We start from the raw sequence: 19,652 nt of genomic DNA, 5'->3' as shown, positions 1-19,652 counted from the left end.
TCATTATGCTGATGTGGTTGCAGTGTGATGCCTGTTCAGTTAAATCCCTTGGACTGTTGTGTGATAGGTAGTGCTAGTAAAGAAAAGGCAAGGTCTTTCACAATTTACTGCAGATCATAAATTTGGTAAATAAGTTCATTCATTTATTTGAATTCAGCAGCTAAGACATTTAGAAGCACTTAACGGTCTGCTAAACTGTTGGATCCACTCTGGCTAAACTCATATTTAAATCACTTTAATTCATCCAAATGCAATTTTTAAGTTTAAAGTTCCCATTTACTAATCACTAACGTATGAACACTTACCTTAGAGCTCTTTAGCCTCTGGGTTCCCTGGGCCTCCAGTGTAGCAGATTGCAGACATTTGTCCACATGTGTTTGATAATCTTTTATTGGAACAAGTGATTTACACAGATAGCAGTTTTCAAGCCTACCCAGGAAGAGAGATTGGAAAATATAAGTCCACACACTCCACATAAAATGCAATAAATTAGTGTTGTGCGTGACATGGTGCCTGCAAGTTCCATGTTTTAGTCTTCAATTCGATCCCTGTGGATTCTAAACCCAGACTGGAGTTTCAACTCCTGGCCCTGCTGCAATTAAGCTCACGCCCTGTCATTCAATTACCAGACATTCTGTGGGTAGAGGTGTCTCTTAACAGATGGATTACCTGGCTGGTACTTAGTGTCAGAAAGAGGCAGTGCTTATTCTAGAGTTGAGCAGAAGCTGAAATCTTAAGTACAACCAGAACCTTGGATCCAAGGGGGCTTCAAAAGGCACACAGGGATTTAGTTTAAGACTAACACAGATACATGGGTGCATTGCAATGTGCAGCACTGAAAGTGTATGTCTGGGAAAAAATAAAGATCGCAACAGATCTAAAATTGCTAACAACTCTAATTTCAAACAATTGCAATACAGGCATATTTCCACATAGAAAACAGGCAGGACTAATACAACGGTTTGGAACTTTAGTTCAGCAGAGACAAGGTGCTCATTAAGTTACAAGATCACTAAACTTCTGGTAGGAGCAACATATATTATTTGGCATTTTAATTGTTTTTTAGAGGAACTGATAAAAGTCCAAGTATTGCAAAAGATGTACTGAATGTTTTTTTTTTTTTTTAATTTGTCAGATGTACACTTTATGTACTGTTGCCACCTTAGAAACTTTTTATGCCAGGTCAGGTTCACTTTAATAAGAGTTTTGAGTAGAATGTTTATTTGTAAGAACGATCACTATAAAATCTTGAAATTGTTAAGTCTAATGCTTATCATACCTGTCTCTCCACCAAGACTTTACATTGTAATGCTATCAGTAGAAACATGTATTAATAAACAGGCAGGAGTTAATTCATGAATAATTATTACTTGAAAGTCAATTCATAAGCCACAGTTCATAAACTTGTGTCCTTTCTTGGCAAAATTAGATTAGAAGAGAAATCAGGGAAGCACTCGGTAAGAAGATCCATTATTAGTATGCAGCATTAACCGCACTAAGATCTTGGAATTCTTCAGCCTAAGCAACCTGCAAATACAGGCAAGATCCTCCCACCAAAGTACAAATGCCCTTTGATGTAGATGTATGACTGAGAAAAATATAGAAAAATCCTTCAGGATTTTCAATTTGCAAGTTAAACCTATCAGGGTGTGATAATGTAGCCCTAATTATAGTTTCCTCAAACTACACACAAGAAAAAAAAATACTGCCCATCTCCAGTTAAAAAATGTAATGCAATTTATAATATTTAAAGTGATTAAATCTCCTAATTTTAAGCTGAAGTTTAGGTATGCCTTTTTCTGCGTAGTTACATTGATCAGCTTGGAAGTATGGATGTGTCATACCTAGCAGACCCCCATGGAAGCTGGAAATCACTGTAGTAGGCCCCACTTTTACAGTGATAACGGCTAGCTTCTGTATCCTGTGTGGAACAGCTGCCCTGCTGCATGGTAAACAAAGGGGGTTCCTCACTCAGCAAGAGAGCCATTTAGAGTACACTTTTCAATTTTCTTAATGAATGCAGAGCACTTTCTCATTACTCAAGGTGGGGAGGCCAGCATTGATGTCACAATCTCTACCTCACCCACTCAGAGAATGCCTTGCATTCATTAGGAAAAATGCTCTGAATGTTGACCATGCTGAGCAAGTTGTGTTTACCAAGCAGTAGGGCTGTTCAGCACAAGACCCAGAAGCTAGTGTCAATTAGTGTAGTAGGGGTGCCTATTACAGTAATTTCCAGCTTCCACAAGAATTGGCCAGGTATGGTATATTCATATCAAGCTGGAACAATGGAACAATGTAAGCTGGAAAAGCCACACCTAAACTTCAGTTTAAAAAAAAAAAAAAAAACATCAGATATGTTTTTATTACCACTAGTACAATTGCCTGAAATTTATTTTTTTTATTTACTTCCCATAAAAAATGTATATTACAAATTAGGATAAGAGTAGGAGGGCCAAGCACTTGGAGATAATCAGGCTCTACTGCTTTTCATGCAGCTGCTATCCTAACATGTTTCAGGCACTAGAAGCCGGGGAGAGAAATGTTTAGCAGTTCTCAGAAAGTGTATAACACAGGGATGGTATCACTGCATTGGTGACAAGGTGATATAGGAAACTGTAGGTTCTAAATAACCGCAGTAGTTTCTTGGGTATACAAAACAAAGTTTAACTGTATGAAACACAGGGGAACTAGAAATCTTTTGCAGGTATACCACATTAGAAGCTCAGCTTTATTTTTCCTGACAGCAAAAAAAGAAAAATCCATGGAATCTAAATTCTGCAATGCCGTACAGTGAATGTCAGTGATTTGTCACAATATATACATTGAGGCAAATTAAACTGACAACCAGAGTGAACCACGTGTATCCGTGTGTATATTATCTGTATCTCTGTCAGCAGCAAGAAGAAAGTATATTAAAATCCTTGAGACTGCCATAACAATATATTAAGAGAAAACAGGAAGAAAAGTGAGCACATATGAGGCTTGTCGTGCTGGGTGAATTAGGGACACCTGTGTTTTGAATTTAAAAACTGTTATCTAGAAGAGTTAAGGGATCTGTATCTTAAATGCTTCAACCTTGATGTGCTCCACACAAAACATATTTCTGTAATGTAGAGATCAAGGCCTAAAGAATATTAAAGGACAACTCTAACGTTTTAAAAGAGTATATATCTTGATGGCCCTGAAATGGCAATTAGCTTTTTTAACCACTTCCTGCCCAGGCCAATTTTCAGCTTTCAGAGGTGTTGCACTTAAATTTAAATTTGTATCACTTTTTTCACACAAATAGAGCTGTCTTTTGGTATTTACTTGCCGCTGGGTGTTTTATTTTTTGCACTTTAAACAAAAAAAAAATAGCAAGAAATTTGGAAAAAAAAGGTTTGTCTTTGTTTCTATTATAAATTTTGCAATCAGGTAATTTTTCTCCTTCACTCATGTGCATTGATGAGGCTGCACTGATAGGCAGTACTGAAAGGTGGCATTGATGGGCACTGATGAGGTGGCATGGATAGGCAGCACTGATAGGAGGCACTGAAGGGCAAATGTGGATGGCATTGATGGGCACAGGTGGATGGCACTTATGGGCACAGGTGGATGGCGCTGCTAGGCACAGGTGGGTGGCACTGCTGGGTGACACTGATGGGCACAGGTGGGTGGCACTGATGGGTACAGGTGGGCAGCACTGATCATCAGTGCCGATCACTTCTTGCACAATTGCCAATTAGCAGTACTTTCCTCACGTTGTGACAGCGTGAGGAAAGTGCAGCCGATATCCGGCAACTGTATTTACCCGGTGATCTGCTGTGTCATTGGACACTGCTGATCACGTGGTAAAAGGCTGCCGTGATTGGCCGTGTACCGTATTCCGTGATCAGCTGTGTCCGTAGGACACAGCAATCACCGGTGGTACAAGGTGCGCGCCGCTGGAGGCGTGCAGGGGGCGTGTTCTGGAATGACGTCGTCCCAGAACCAGGCAACCACGCTGTAGCCGTCCTTCGACTATAGTGCGATAGGGAACTGGTTAAATGTCTTACACCTAGTACATCATTCTCCACTGCCAAGAGCTACAGTATATAGGAGACCTCACTATTAAAGCCTTTGTTATTCTTCTGATTCAACTGATCATAAAAAGGTAATAATGGACTATGACAGCAATTACTTCTGCTTTTGCCATGACCATTGTTGGACATGTGCTTTGGTAAATAAAGCTTGGTTATCATGAACCTGTTTTGAGATCTCTCCACAGGTGCTCTATGGGACTGAGATCTGAACTCATTGCTGGCCAGTTCAGTATTCTCCACGCTTTGTCTGAAACCATTTCTGGGTGCTTTTTGACATGTGCTTTGGGTCATTGCCCTGCTGTAAGACCCATGACCTCTGATGGAGACCCAACTTTCTGGGCCCTACATTGCACCCCAGAATTCTTTGGTAGTCTTCAGTTTTCATAATGCCATGCAGTGCCTGATGCAGCAAACCACAAAACATCAGTGAACCTTCACCATGTTTGACTGTAGGGAATGTATTATTTTCTTTAAAGGCCTCATTTCTTATTCTGAAAACAGTAAAATGATGGGCTTTACCAAAAAGATGTAATTTTGTTTAGTCTGTCCACAGCACATTCTCCCAAAAGGATTTTGGCTTCCTCAGGTGAATTTTGAGAAACTCCAATCTGGCTTTTTTATGTTTCTGTGATAGTAGTGGAGTCCTCCTGGGTCCCCTACCATGGCGTCCCTTTCTATTCAGATGACGACATATAGTGCGAGCCAACACAGTTGTACCCTGTGCCTGAAGGTCAGCTTGAATTTATCTGGAAGTTGATTGAGGTTCTTTAGCCACCATTTGAACAATACTTTTTTGCAATCTTTGATCAATTTTTCTCTTTCATCCATGTCCAGGGAGATTAGCTACAGTGCCATAGGCTATAAACTTCTTGACAATGTTGCACATAGCAGACACAGAAACATTAAGATCTCTGGAGATGGACTTGAACCCTTGAGATTGTCCATGCTTTTCCACAATTTTTGTTCTCAAATGCTCGTACAATTCTTTGCTACTGTTTCTCTTCTCCATGTTCCTTGTAGCACACAGAGACACACAACAGAAAGGTTGAGTCAATGTTTTTCATTTTAACTGGTTGCCGGTGTGATTTCTGTATTGTCAGCACCTGTTAATTGATACAGGTGAGTTTAATTACAAATTACAGGAGCATCACAAACTTGGAATGCAATTATTTTTTACAATTTTGAGAAGTGCCAATAATTTTGTCCAGTCCATTTTTGGGGTTTTGTGTGGAATGGGTCAGATTTGGCTTTTTGTTTCTCCACTTTTTTGTGTCATACCAATATAAACAAAAGAAATAAACATGAGAATGCCTAAACATTTGTAATTGCAACACTTTTCTGAGCGAAGTGGTGCGTTATCTGAATGAAATGCAGTGGTGCCAATATTTTTGGACATGACATTATCTTATACAATTAAAGCTTGTGTGAATATAATTGTGTAAATGCTGCAAAAGAATAATTATTGAACTATAATTCTAGAGCTTCCATTAAAAATAAGGGGCCATTTAATACAGAATGTCTGGAGGCCTTTAATCACTTGCCTGCAGGGGACTTTTACCCCCTTCCTGCCCAGGCCAATTTTCACCTTTTAGCGCTGTTTCACTTTAAATGACAATTGAGTGGTCATGCAACACTGTATCCATATTATTTTTTTTTCTTCACAAAAATAGATTTCTTTTGGTGGTATTTAATCCCCACTGGGTTTTTTTTTTCTTGAGCTATAAACGTTTGTTTCGTTTCGGTTATAACATTTTGTAAATAATCTTTCTACACAAATGTAGGCCAAAATGTATTCTGCTACATGTCACAGCCAGGTGCCCATACTGAAGATGCCAGCGCCAGGTTCACAGGATGGCCAGTGAACCCAGCTGTGGTGAGGACACCACTGGATCCTGAGACAGGCGAGTGTGTTTTTTAAAAGTCAGCAGCTACAGTTTTTATAGCTGCTGACTTTTACTTTTTATATTTTGACTGGAGCTCTGCTTTAATTCTATTAACAGCTTGTGAGTTCCGAATTCAGAGAGAACTTCTGCAGCAGATGGCACTAAAGCAGCCACAGTTGCAAGCAGGTTTGAAACTTGTTAGTCAGAAGTGTAGGGTATGGAAGCAAACTAATGCCCTGTGTTATGAATCAGCAATCATATACAGTAAGCAACTTGGCCCACAAAATCCTGCATGGTTGCAAAGAATTCATACCTGGATAAAGAAGAAGAGGGGGCCACACCTGATAAAGCTATGGAAGACCCAGTAGACCATGTTGACTCAAGTGCAGAGCAATGAACTAGTCTGTCAGTGTCAGATCCTCTAAGAGGCACGCTGCCAGCTGCCCCAGAACTCTTAGTGGATCATGTGCTAAAACCACCCATTGCAGCTGGACTGCTACTTCTGTGCTTAGTATGACATGTTGTACCATTTAATAGGAACATGCTAACCCAATCCAGTCTAGGTCATTATTATGTGTAATGTGGCCTCAAGCTTTGCACCATTCTGCAAGCCATACCTTCTGACATGTTTCGCCCCACCAACTGGGGCTTAGTCACAGAGGGAAAGGGCAGAGTCAGGATGGAAGAAATAAATGTAATTTATTTCTCACATTCCTTAACATTCATTTATTCCTTTTTCTCTTCTCACATACTGTCAGTTTTTCTCTCAGTTTCCAACTCTATTTCTCCATTTCTTATCCATTCACTTCATTAATCCAATCACTTGCACATGTTTATCTTTCCACTCTACTTGGTGGAATCATAGCTTTTTTCCCTAGTTCAGACCTGCTCAAGTATTACACAGTATATATATAATACAGTATCTAGCTGAGACAGCTAGATGCCCTAGTGGTTTAAATTCTTTAGAAGTGTTTGACAGTTGGAGGCAAAAAGTTCTATAAGGATGTTCTTTTAAAACTGCACTGGGCCACCTTATATACAAAAGTATTTCTATAACGATTAAACTATCAACTGAAAATTGATTTTTTTATATAATTAAGCTGATAAATTAGTAGAAAAGATGGAAGGTACACCAGGAAACTTCATTAGTCACTTCATTAATATCAGCAAACCACTGCATGAAAACCATATTTCTGTTTGTAGTACAGTCACAAAAAGGTGGCCTGCTTACTTACTTGCCAGAGTCTGAGGATGCAGCACTGTCACATGATCCATTGTATGTGTTTCCTGACTGTCTGTTCCTTGGTCTCAAAACTTTTTAAAATGAAAAAAATAAATATTGAAAAAGCATTGCTCTAATCTACAATGTAAAAAATAATTTAAAAAAACACCACATACTGTTGTATAACCACAAAAGTATACTAACCAGCCATTTGTGGCTCATCTTTGTCCCCATCACAGTATGCAGCATGCCTCTCTATCTGGGGCTGGGAGAATCTGCAACCACACATTGGGCATTCCACATCAGGCGATAAGGCTGGCTCCCTACAAGCCATCAGTTTGGGAGGAGGGACATTCAGACAACTATCCTGAAATCATAATACAATAAAAAAAAGTTTAAGACAGTCTATGCTTGTGTTAGCATACATTTCCATGCCTTGACATGCATTCTATAAAGGCAACTGATTACTTTGAATAGGTGTTTACCAATCCTCAATACAAGAAACACTTTACATGCACTTATTTTTGCCAGCACAGGGCAAACAAACACACCTAAGGGGCAGATATGTTTGGCCTGAGACAATACAAATCTGCAAAAAATGCAAAATGTCATACAAGTGAGTCCATAAATTTAGTCCCATGAACAAGTAAGACATTCAATAAATATAATTAAACCAGAAAGTTCGATTCAACAGATTAATGAGTGGTTTGAAAGAGACTGCATAGGCAGAGATTGTTCATAATAGATATCTAAAAGTTGCTTTATTCTGTGTATTTGATACACCCAAGATACTGGTAACCTTACATGCTGTGGCAGTATGAAAAATTATTCATTGAATGGTTTCCACTTTTACCGTCTAGAATCCACATAAGAACAAGTTTGCAATGACAAGCACAAAATGTATGTTTCAAGATAGCAGTTTATTACAAGCAGTAGTATTATAAATTGTTGACTCCTAGTCTGAAATTGTATCATGCATCCTTTGCACAGTAGAGCAAAAAACAATGCTCTGGCAACAAAACACAAACAAAATGCATTCATTCAGTTCATTTGATCAAACTGAAAACAAAGCTATTGCCTAAATAACTTCTTAGCAGCCACATGCAAAACAAATGGAATAATTGAAACCTGTACTGAGACATATCTGTAACATGCCATTGCTGCAGTCATTATCTCTTTACCGTCCTCCACTCCTTAACAACCAATACATACTGCATGCCTCAACCACTATTTAAGTACCGTATGCATTTGATTATTTATTTCCTTCTGTGAATTGACTTTAACGTCTCTGCATGCGGATTTTACCAAGCGTTTTTGGTATTTGCAACAAATACTATACTAGCAATCGTGAATTGACATTTTCAGTATCCCATGTGATATGTGGTCATGTGACTGACATAACGCATGCGATAACCTTCAGTGAATTGTGCCTACAAAGGGGTTGATTTACTAAAACTAGAGAGTGCAAAATCTGGTGCAGCTCTGCATAGAAATTAATCAGCTTCAAGGTTTTTTTTTTGGCAAAGCATAATTGGACAAGCTGAAGTTAGAAGCTGATTGGCTACCATGTACAGCTGAACTAGTTTTTGCATTCTTCAGTTTTAGTAAAAAAGGTTGAAGCCTTAGGATCACCATAACAGAGAGACAGAGAAGTTTAAGCTCTCTATTCAGATAGAGAGGTTTACAATGGCAGACCCTAGTACATTTACAGTGGGGAAAATAATGATTTGATCCCCTGCAGGTTTTGTAAGTTTGCCCACTTACAAAGAAATGAAGGGTCTATAATTTTTATCATAGGTGTATTTTAAATGGTAGAGACAGAATATCAACCAAAAATCCAGAAAAAACACATGATGCAAATGTTATAGTTGCATTTCAGTGAGTAATCTAAGTATTTGATCCTCAAGCAAAACATGACTTAGTACTCGGTGGAGAAACCCCTGTTGGCAAGCACAGAAGTAAGATGTTTCTTGTAGTTGGTTACCAGGTTTGCAAACATCTCAGGAGAGATTCTGGTCCACTCTTCTTTACAGATCTTCTATAAATTCTTAAGGTTTCTTAGCTGTCACTTGGCAACTCAAAGTATCAGCTCCCTCTATAAATTTTCTATAAGATTAAGGTCTGGAGACTAGCTAGGCCACTCCATGACTTTAATGTGCTTCTTCTTGAGCCACTCCTTTGTTGCCTTGGCCGTATGTTTTGGGTCATTGTCATGCTGGAGGACCCATCCACAACCCATCTTCAGTGTTCTGGCTGAAGGAAGAAGGTTGTCTTCCAAGATTTTACAATACATGACCATGTCCATTGGCCCTTCAATGTGGCAAAGTGGGCCTGTACCTTCAGCAGAGAAACAACCCTAAAGCATGTTTCCACCTTCGTGCTTAACTGTAGCGATGGTGTTCTTAAGGTCATAGTCAGCATTTTTCTTCCTCTAAACACAGCAAGTCGAGTTAATGCCAAAGAGCTCAATTTTGATCTCATCTGATTCTCCCAATCCTCTTCTGAATTATTTAGATGTTCATTTGCAAATTTCAGATGGGCCTGTACACGTGCCTTCTTGAAGAGGGGGACCTTGCGAGTGCTGCAAGACTTCAATCCATGGCGGCATATTGTGTTACCAATGGTTTGTTTGGCGACTGTGGTAACATTTGCCTTGAGATCATTCACAAGCTCCTCCTGTGTAGTTCTGGGATGATCCCTCGCTTTTCTCATATTCATCCTTACCCCCACCATGAGGCGAAATCTTGCATGGAGCTCCAGATTAAGGGAGATTGATGGTTATTTTGCAATTCTTCCATTTGCAAAGAATCGCTCCAACAGTTGTCTTCTTCTCACCAAGCTTCTTGCTCATGGTCTTGTAGCCCATTCCAGCCTTGTGCAGGTCTACAATCTTGTCCCTGAGGTCCTTTGACAATTCTTTGGTCTTGCCCATGGTGGTGCCCAAGAAAGATTATGTGGACAGGTGTCTTTTTTTACACATAACAAATGATTGTTAGGAGCACCTTTTTAAATTGACAGGACTAATCTGTGTACCACATGAGCACATAGCCAGTCTATGGGAGCCAGAATTATTGTTGGTTGGTAGCGGATCAAATACTTATTTTAATCACTAAACTGCAACTCAATTTATAACATTTGTATCGTGTTTTTTCTGGATTTTTGGTTGATATTCTGTCTCTCTCATTTAAAATACACCTATGATAAAAATTACACACCCTTCATTTCTTACAAAATCTGCAGGTGATCAAATAATTATTTTCCCCACTGAACATATTTTCTCAATACAAATTTCCATGACTGATATGGGCAAGGTTTTTCTGGTAAGAGTGGCCTTGGTTAAGGGTCTACTAACATGCAAAATACTGTAATCTAAGAGCTCTATGTGGTAATACCTGTAAGGATACTATTCAGTTTACTCAATCTTTTTTCTTATGTTCCTTATATATATTTTTCTCCACATTTATGCATAGACCAAGCTGGCAAACAGTAGCGACACACTTGGGAAGAACTATTACACTTCCAGGAGTACTTATATTTGCAGCTTAACAAGCATCCCAGGCATTGACAGTTTTACCTTATATTGACATCTTTCCGGATTAGCCTGATTTGCATGTTACAAAGAACATTATAGAGGCATACAAAATTTAAAAAAAATAAATCAATTTACATACTGAAAGACTAAGTCTAGGATTGCATTGTGAGATGAGTGGTTTCCCCACTCCATATAAATGTCAACATTCAGAAACATAGCAATTTGCAAAGTGAACATACTGTGCAAATCAGTAATAAGATTTTTGGGAGCTTATTTTCAAATCCTTCCCCCCTTCCTGAAATGCTGTAGCAAATTTAAAAAAAAAAGCCTGCGAGGAAAAAATTTAGTTAATATGCTTACCTTACCCTGGCTCCCCCATTTAGCACTTAGGTGACAGTGATGTTACCATCCTTCCAGCAAGATCCCAGGTAATGCTGTAATGCTGAGAACCCCAAATGTTGCCAGAAGATACCTTCTTGCGAGATCTTGGGTACTTGGCAATGCTCAGCATCTTGTAAAGGAAATAAATTTACTAACCTTTCACCCCACTGGTTTTCTTTTAAATTTCCTAAATGGGTCTATGAAAAACGTGGACTTTACTTGTGCAAAGTCCGCTATAAAGAGCCATTCAACAAGAAAAAATCTTCCCATAAGATATGCCCATTTAGTGTATGTTAGGCATGTTATTTATCTGTATAAGCCTTTCTTATGTAGCTATCCAAAAGCCTGCTGCTGGCCATCTTAAATGTGATGCTAGCAGCCACTCTATAACATTCCCCTTCACTCTTCCCAAGACAGCTATATGCAGCACTCTTAAACAAACAGATTTAAACAGGGGCTATTACCTAAATTTATTTTTTGTCTGGGTGGTAGTCATCCCAGACTGATTTGTATAGTTATTCACTTGGTCTTTCCCAAAATACATGTAAGGGGGAGAGATGCTGGGTCAGCCAGGCAGCAATTAATTAGACACTCCCCGAAGATGCAAAGGCTATGACATGCAAGGAGGGAGGGTGCTGTACAGGGGAAATGGCACTCCTGCAGTAGTCAAATTTTCTAGCAAGTTCAAAAGCACATTACATTCCACATGGGAAAAAAATCATTTATGGAAAGGAAAAACACTGCAAATAAGCATTTCAAATACTTTTTTTTTCTGTGTTTTACCTGTTTTAGTTGGTAACAGAGTTTCTTTAAGCTGATCTCTCATTTATTAAAAAAAATGACTATAATTCTCCAAAACCTTACTAAAACTAATGTCATTCTAAAAATGATCTTTGTACAAGACTATTACAGTTTTGGGCATCTTATTGCTGTGCATTTAAGCCAATTCAAGTCCAATAAAAATGAAATTTTGTAAAGCACTATGAAGCACTGGAGAGGCCCCCTTGGATGCCCAGAAGGCTGGGGAAGAGCAGAGACACCTATTTTCGCAACTGTAATGTGAGAAACATTTGCTCACCACTTCACAGTACCAAGTTCTCATCTTTTCAAGGCGTTTATAACACTGCTGTATCTGCTGTAATTTGATTTTCAGCTTGGAAACTGGCTCAATTAGAAAGAAGGTGCCAAAACAATGAATGCTGGTGGATGTTTAAGCAGAGTTTAAGAGGGAAAGCCTTATGTCTATCATTTGCTTTGCTGTACAATATCATAAAGCATACCACACAACACTTTCTTTTTATGTAACCATTCAGATCACAGTAGTCTTATTATTTATTAAAAGGGAGATGTAAAATGCAGTTATTCATAGCAATCAGGAAAAATTATAGGCTACTTATCTTTCTACCCCAGTGAAAACTAAAATCGTATTGGATGGTATTATGTGTGAAGTTTTACAGGAATTTACAGTATATTTCAATATCTTTCCACAACTGAGAGTCACTGTGGCTCATACAAAAAAGGGGAAGAAGACACAGAAACACAGAGGGGTCGATTTAGTAAAGGCAGATAGACTATCCACATTACATGTACAGTTGCACTCATTTTCCTCAATGCTTAGTGAATCTGGTGAAGTTCTGCTGATTTCTATCATTCAATCATGTGGAAACAAAAATGCTGTTTTTTTTTCCTTGCAAGCATCACTATATTCAGTAAGCTATGGTGAAAATGAGTCCCCAGCCTGCACCCTCACTAGTCCGCAGCATCCAATTCATCGAACCTCGTTAGCCTGAGCGGGGACCACTTAAGAATTTATTGTGGGTCACTGTCTTTTGAGGGTACTTAAAGGGGTACTTAAATCCAAGTTTTGGATTCCAAGTCCTGACTGCAGAAAAGCTAGAATTGTCCAATTGTTCACACAAGGTGAAAAAGAATTTCCAGGTATTGTACCAGATTTTTCTCAAAGTGGCTTTTCTGGGTTTGAGTAATGTGGGAACAATACATATGTCATATTTACCCCTGTCCTTCAGGACCTGGGATCAGCAGTTATGCCATTAAAGTTAGTGACCAAGAAGCAGGACGAAGCAGGGTGCCTTGAGACAGCAGGTCCAGCCTGTTTAAAGGAGACTAGGGGTCGTCTCCCAGAAGTTTCTGTATGTCTGTGCACTAGGTTCGTCAGTCCATTTTGGTGCAGAGCAGTAAAAGAAGAATCTTTGCTAGATCAAAAGCATATCTTAACCTAAACAGAGTTCATGGAATCCCCAGAGCGTCTGATGTTAGTGCTAGTGACTCTTTGGTCTTGGCCACAAACAGGGTTAACTTGTTGAACCTGGAGAATAGATTTCTACAATCTGGAGTTCACTATTTCTGACATAAGAAACTGAAGATGTCAAGATGAACGGACCCTACTCCTTGGTCCAGACAGTGAGAAATGAGGTAAACTAATTGTCCACTCCTTGGATGTGAACAGCAGAGATTTCTGGACAGTGTTTTTCCAACCAGGAGACAATCAGACTTCCTTCCTTCAAAACTGCTTGACTCCTGATACCCCCTGATGATTGATATAGGCATTTGTCCTTGCATGGTCTGATTGCACCCTGATTGGTATGATATGTTGATGGGGAGCTTTGATTGGGTTTCCTGAACTGTGAAAGACTGAACACTCCTCCCCAGTCTGTGAGGCTGACATCTGTTGTTATCACCTTCCATAAGTGTGGAAGAAAAGACTTTCTCATTTCCAAGTTTAGATCGACAATCCACCACCAAGCTAGTCAGTTTCTTACTTGACTGGAGAGAAGCATAGAGATATTGAGAGATGGCGTGTGTCTGTTCTAGACCAGGGGTCTCCAAACTTTCTAAACAAAGGGCCAGATTACTGTCCCTCAGACTTTAGGGGTGTCACACTGCGGACAGTAGGAAGAAAATGCCCTGGCCTTTGTGGACATAAAGCCCCATGATTTGTATTAGGGGAAATAATAGTAATCCAAAATTGGTATCAGTGGGAGAAATAATGTACAATCACTGGTGTCAATTAGAGGAATTGTGCTCTATCATTGTTGTCAATGGGAGGAATAGTGCCCCATCATTGGTGTCAGTGGGAGGAATGGTGCCCCATCATTGGTGTCAGTGGGAGGAATGGTGCCCCATCATTGGTGTCAGTGGGAGGAATGGTGCCCCATTTTTAGTGTCAGTGGGAGGAATAGTGCCCCATCATTGGTGTCAGTAGGAGGAATAGTGCCCCATTTTTAGTGTCAGTGGGAGGAATAGTGCCCCATCATTGGTGTCAGTAGGAGCAATAGTGCCCCACTGTTAGTGTCAGTGGGAAGAATAATGGACAGCACTGAGCAAACTTTTTGGCGCTACATAAATACTGTATAATAATAATAATGCTCCATCATTGGTGTCACTGGTGGGGAACAGTGCCCCATTATCAGTGTCAGTGGCAGGAGCTATGCCTCACTGTTGCTGACAGTGGGGGAAATAATAGGGGCAGATAAAAGCAAGCAAAGGGTCACATATGGTACTCGGGCCATAGTTTGGAGACCACTGTTCTAGACCAATAGAATGTTGTATAAGAGAGATCTTGAGTGGAGCTGAGTGAACAGAACAGACTAAACCATGAAGCTCAAGACTCTCATGCAGAATCTCACTTTTGGATCTTAAAGGGATAGTTCACCTTTACCAAAAACTGCCTATGCAGATAAAGGGTGTCTAAATCCCTCCTGTGATGGTGGAGGTGAGCAGTAAGGACTAGGCCTCGCTTAGCAACATCCTGGAAGTACTTAGCAACATCCTAGGAGTATTTCAGACAGGCTTCAAGAGGTAAGTAAAAGGCCTACACCTATAGCAAGGACATTATTCAACTTTAGTCAGAGATTCACAGTTTGTTTTTATTCACAGACACCCCTTACCTGCATAGGCAGTTCTTTGGTGAAGATGAGCTATCCCTTTAAGGTCCGAGCATGAAACCTTAGAGAGACGTTTTTTTTTCTGGAAGGAAAACTCTTGCTTGGGCCATGTCTAGGATAAGACCTAGATATTCCAGATGAAGAGAAGGCTTTTGGAAGATAAATTCACCCTTTTACTCTAAAAATATCAAATGCACATATTTTTGCAGGTTGAAAAATGTATGGGCTAAGAGGTCCCTCACCCACTGTCACGGGGAGGAAGGGGTTCTGAACATGCTACACTTTAAATATGAGTGTAACGTCACATGTTCAGAAGGTAAACTTAGCTTTAATGACCCACCCAAACGTCTGAGGAACCTGGATAGGCCTTTCAATGTCTGCAGACAGTTGTCTGGAGATGGCTCCTTAAGAAGAAGGTTTTCTTAATACCTAATAAACTGGATGCCCTGAGTTTTTCAGAGGGCGTGTAGAGGTGCAAGCACTTTTGTAAATGCTCTGGGTACAGAATGGCTGTAGCATATTGTAAGCGCTTGACACCTGCTGCGCAGAAAGTGATGAGTTGGGTAAATGGGAATATGGAGGTAGGCATCTTTAATAACTACTAATATCAAGTATTTCCCTTGTCTCAGAGAGGCAATAATTGACCTTGCAGATTCCATGCAAAACTTGTGAAAATGAAAGTACTTTAGGGATTTTAGGTACAATATAGGACGGATATCCAATTGGGTTTTGATACAGTGAACAGACTTGAACATAATCCTTTAAAACCAGTTTTCCACAGGGACCGAAACAACCACTGCCTGGGACAAGAGATGGTCCGGGGCAGTCTGTAAATCTGACTGTCCTTTGGTTGATTTTGGTTGGTTTGACAGAAGAAAACAATGAGGGAGTACAGTTTGAAACTCTACTTTGTACCCCTCTTAATTTTTAAGTCCTGCAAGAATTCAGTTCACTACGTGGTTACACTTCAAAGGTAACTACCAATGTGGTATTCCTTGTCCATGTTGTGTATACAGTTCATATTAATGGGTAACATTTTTTTGTTCCACCACTAATAAAAATAATTTTAAGACCACCTATTTTTTTTAATCACAGCACCATTTATGGCATTTATCTTATTACCTGTAAGTACTGCCAGGTCCAATATGTGGGGCGCACAATTAGGCGTCTGAGGGATTGGTTTTATGAGCATCTCGGCAGTATTGAAAAACACCTCTGCACTAGCGTTGTCCACCACTTGTGGTGATAATTGTCATGCAGGGGATTTATCAGCAATACAGGTTCAGGTTATAGAAAAAAATCCAGTCCCCTAAGAGAGGTAGCAATGTTTTTCAGCATTTACACTATATTGTCAAAAGTACTGGGACGCCTGCCTTTATACACACATGAAGTTCAACAGCATCCCAATCTTAGTTCGTAGGGTTCAATATTGAGTTGGCCCACGCTTTGCAGCTATAACAGCTTAAACTCTTCTGGGAAGACTGTCCACAAGGTTTAGGAGTGATTCTATGGGAATGTTTGACCAATCTTCCAGAAGCACATTTGTGAGGTCAGGCACTGATGTCGAAAGAGGTCAGTCTCCGCTCTTATTCATCCCAAAGGCGCTCTATAGGGTTGAGTTGCAGGCCAGTCAAGTTTCTCCACCCCAATTGCTTTGTGCACTGGTGCGCAGTCATGTTGGAAAAGGAAGGGGCCATCCCCAAATTGTTCCCACAAAGTTGGGAGCATGAAATTATCCAAAATGTCTTGGTATGCTGACACCTTAAGAGTTCCCTTCACTGGAACTAAGGGGCCAAGCTCAACCCCTGAAAAACAACCACACACCATAATCCCCCATCCACCAAACTTTACACTTGGCACAATGCAGTCATGCAAGTACCATTCTCCTGGCAACCGCCAAACCCAGACACCTCCATCAGACTGCCAGAGAAGCGTGATTCGTCACTCCAGAGAACACGTCTCCACTGCTCTAGAGTCCAGTGGCAGCGATGCTTTGCATTGTACTTGGTGATGTAAGACTTGGATATACAGTGGGGATCGAAGGTTTGGGCACCCCAGCTAAAAATTTGTATTAATGTGCATAAAGAAGCCAAGGAAAGATGGAAAAATCTCCAAAAGGCATCAAATTACAGATTAGACATTCTTATAATATGTCAACAAAAGTTAGATTTTATTTCCATCATTTACACTTTCAAAATAACAGAAAACAAAAAAATGGCGTCTGCAAAAGTTTGGGCACCCTGCAGAGTTAATATCTTGTACTGCCCCCTTTGGCAAGTATCACAGCTTGTAAACGCTTTTTGTAGCCAGCCAAGAGTCTTTCAATTCTTGTTTGAGGTATCTTTGCCCATTCTTCCTTACAAAAGTCTTCCAGTTCTTTGAGATTTCTGGGCTGTCTGTCACGCACTGCTCTTTTAAGGTCTATCCATAGATTTTCAATTATGTTGAGGTCAGGAGATTGTGAAGGCCATGGCAAAACCTTCAGTTTACGCCTCTTGATGTAATCCCCCGTGGATTTCGAGGTGTGCTTAGGATCATTATCCATTTGTAGAAGCCATCCTCTCTTTAACTTCAGCTTTTTCACAGATGGCATCAAGTTACCATCCAAAATTTGCTGAAATTTTATTGAATCCATTTTTCCTTCTACTTGTGAGATGTTCCCCGTGCCACTGGCTGCAACACAACCCCAAAGCATGATTGATCCAACCCCATGCTTAACAGTTGGACAGAGGTTCTTTTCATTAAATTCTGTGCCCCTTCTTCTCCAAACGTACCTTTGCTCATTCCGGCCAAAAAGTTTAATTGTAACCTCATCGGTCCACAGAACTTGTTTCCAAAATGCATCAGGCTTGTCTATATGTTCATTTGCAAAGTTCAAACGATGATTTTTGTGGTGAGGACGTAGAAGAGGTTTTCTTCTGATGACTCTTCCATGAAGACCATATTTGTACAAGTATCTCTTTATAGTGGAATAGTGTACCACAACTCCAGTGTCTGCTAGATCTTTCTGGAGGGATCGTGCAGTCAAACGTGGGTTTTGAATTGTTTTTCTCACAATCCTGCGAGCTGTTCTGTCTGATATTTTTCTTGGTCTTCCAGATCTTGCTTTAACTTCCACTGTTCCTGATGACTGCCATTTCTTAATTACATTCCGAACAGAGGATATTGACATCTGAAAACGCTTTGCTATCTTCTTATAGCCTTCTCCAGCTTTGTGAGCGTCAACCATTTTTAGTTTCAGTTTTCTAGACAACTGCTTAGAAGAACCCACGGTGCTGATTGTTGGGGCAAGGTCAGATGAGTCTGGGCATTTAAAACCTTTGAGCTTGACATCACCTGGTCTTCCCAGACAATGATTGAGAACAATCCATGACACTGGCAGGTCTCAGCTTGGCAAAGGGGGCAGTGCATGCTATAAATTCTGCAGGGTGCCCAAACTTTTGCAGACGCCATTTTTTTGTTTTCTGTTATTTTGAAAATGTAAATGATGGAAATAAAATCTAACTTTTGTTGACATATTATAAGAATGTCAAATCTGTAATTTGATGCCTTTTGGAGATTTTTCCATCTTTCCTTGGCTTCTTTATGCGCATTATTACAAATTTTTAGCTGGGGTGCCCAAACTTTCGATCCCCACTGTAGCTGCTCGGCCATGGAAACCCACTCCATGAAGCTCTCTACGCACTGTTGTTGTGCTAATCTGAAGCCCACACGAAGTTTGGAGTTCTTTAGCTATTGACTCTGCAGACAGCTGGAGACTTCTGCTCAGCATATGCTGACCCCATTCTGTCATTTTACGTGGCCTACCACTTTGTGGCTGAGTTGCTGTTGTTCCCAGTTGCTCTCACTTTGTTACAATACTACTAACAGTTGACCGTGGAATATTTAGTAGCAAGGAAATTTCACTGATGTAATTATTGCACAGGTGGCAACCTATCACGGTGCCACACTTGAATTCAATGTGCTCCTGAGAGCGAACCATTCTTTCACAAATGTTTGTAGAAGCAGTCTACATGCCTCGGTGCCTGATTTTATAAACTGTGGCCATGGAGGTGATTGGAACATTTGAATCCAATAATTTGGAGGAATGTCCCAATACATTTGGCAATATAGTGCATGTAAAAGGGAAGTTTTTTGGAATTACCACTTGAATGCTCACATTCCACAAGGTTTAAACCATGAATGAGATGTTGCATACTTTTATGAATACATTTGGTTGAAAAACTTCCACTTTACTAAATTATGCTGTTTTCACTATACATATATTAATATAAATTGTGGATCTCTGTATGGTGTCTGGAATGTCTATGTACACTAGGGGTAGTCAACATTAAAGAGGTGGAGATCTACCTGAACAACATGGGAGAAGTCAAAGATCACTGGGCACAATGTTGCTTAGTGTTGACTCCTCATACCCGATTTAAACCTCTAATTGCCTAACTACTGTGTCACAATTGCGTGCATTGCACAGCAATCATGGGTTTAAATCAGGTGGTGAGGAGGCAACATATCGCCTCATCGCCACCTGTCAAACACACTCTGAACGCTTTTCAGAGGCGCACAGGTTACAATAGAAGTCTATGGCTAAGTTCAGAAAACCCGCAGGAAAGCTGCTACACTGCACTGCACCCGCGTTGTGGTTAACCCCCCATCAGTGAGAAAACA

General features: G+C 40.1%; 1 protein-coding gene across 7 annotated transcripts in view; it reads right to left on the bottom strand.

Annotated features, from left to right (window-relative positions):
* UIMC1 (ubiquitin interaction motif containing 1) overlaps window positions 1–19,652 on the bottom strand; it is a 152,428-nt gene that overhangs the window by 28,818 nt on the left and 103,958 nt on the right. For 6 of the 7 annotated variants that reach the window (XR_016308014.1, XM_089660657.1, XM_089660656.1 and 3 more), the window contains exons 9-11: window positions 7,374–7,536; window positions 7,183–7,261; window positions 306–429 (exon numbers count right to left, since the gene is read on the bottom strand). Coding sequence is in view for 6 of the 7 variants with exons in the window: in XM_089660657.1 (XP_089516783.1) it covers window positions 306–429; window positions 7,183–7,261; window positions 7,374–7,536 (366 nt within the window). In the remaining variant the exon portion in view is untranslated. Of the gene's footprint in view, window positions 1–305; window positions 5,168–7,182; window positions 7,262–7,373; window positions 7,537–19,652 lie in introns of those variants that run through there. The other variant, XM_089660661.1, reaches the window with a different exon arrangement.

This window comes from Staurois parvus, unplaced genomic scaffold, assembly GCF_062004578.1.
Source record: "Staurois parvus isolate SC_StPar_1 unplaced genomic scaffold, SC_StPar_1.0 ptg001258l, whole genome shotgun sequence".
NCBI classification, from domain to species: Eukaryota; Metazoa; Chordata; class Amphibia; order Anura; family Ranidae; genus Staurois; species Staurois parvus.
Note: the sequence above shows the minus strand (reverse complement) of the source record. Positions and strands in the feature narration are given on the sequence as shown.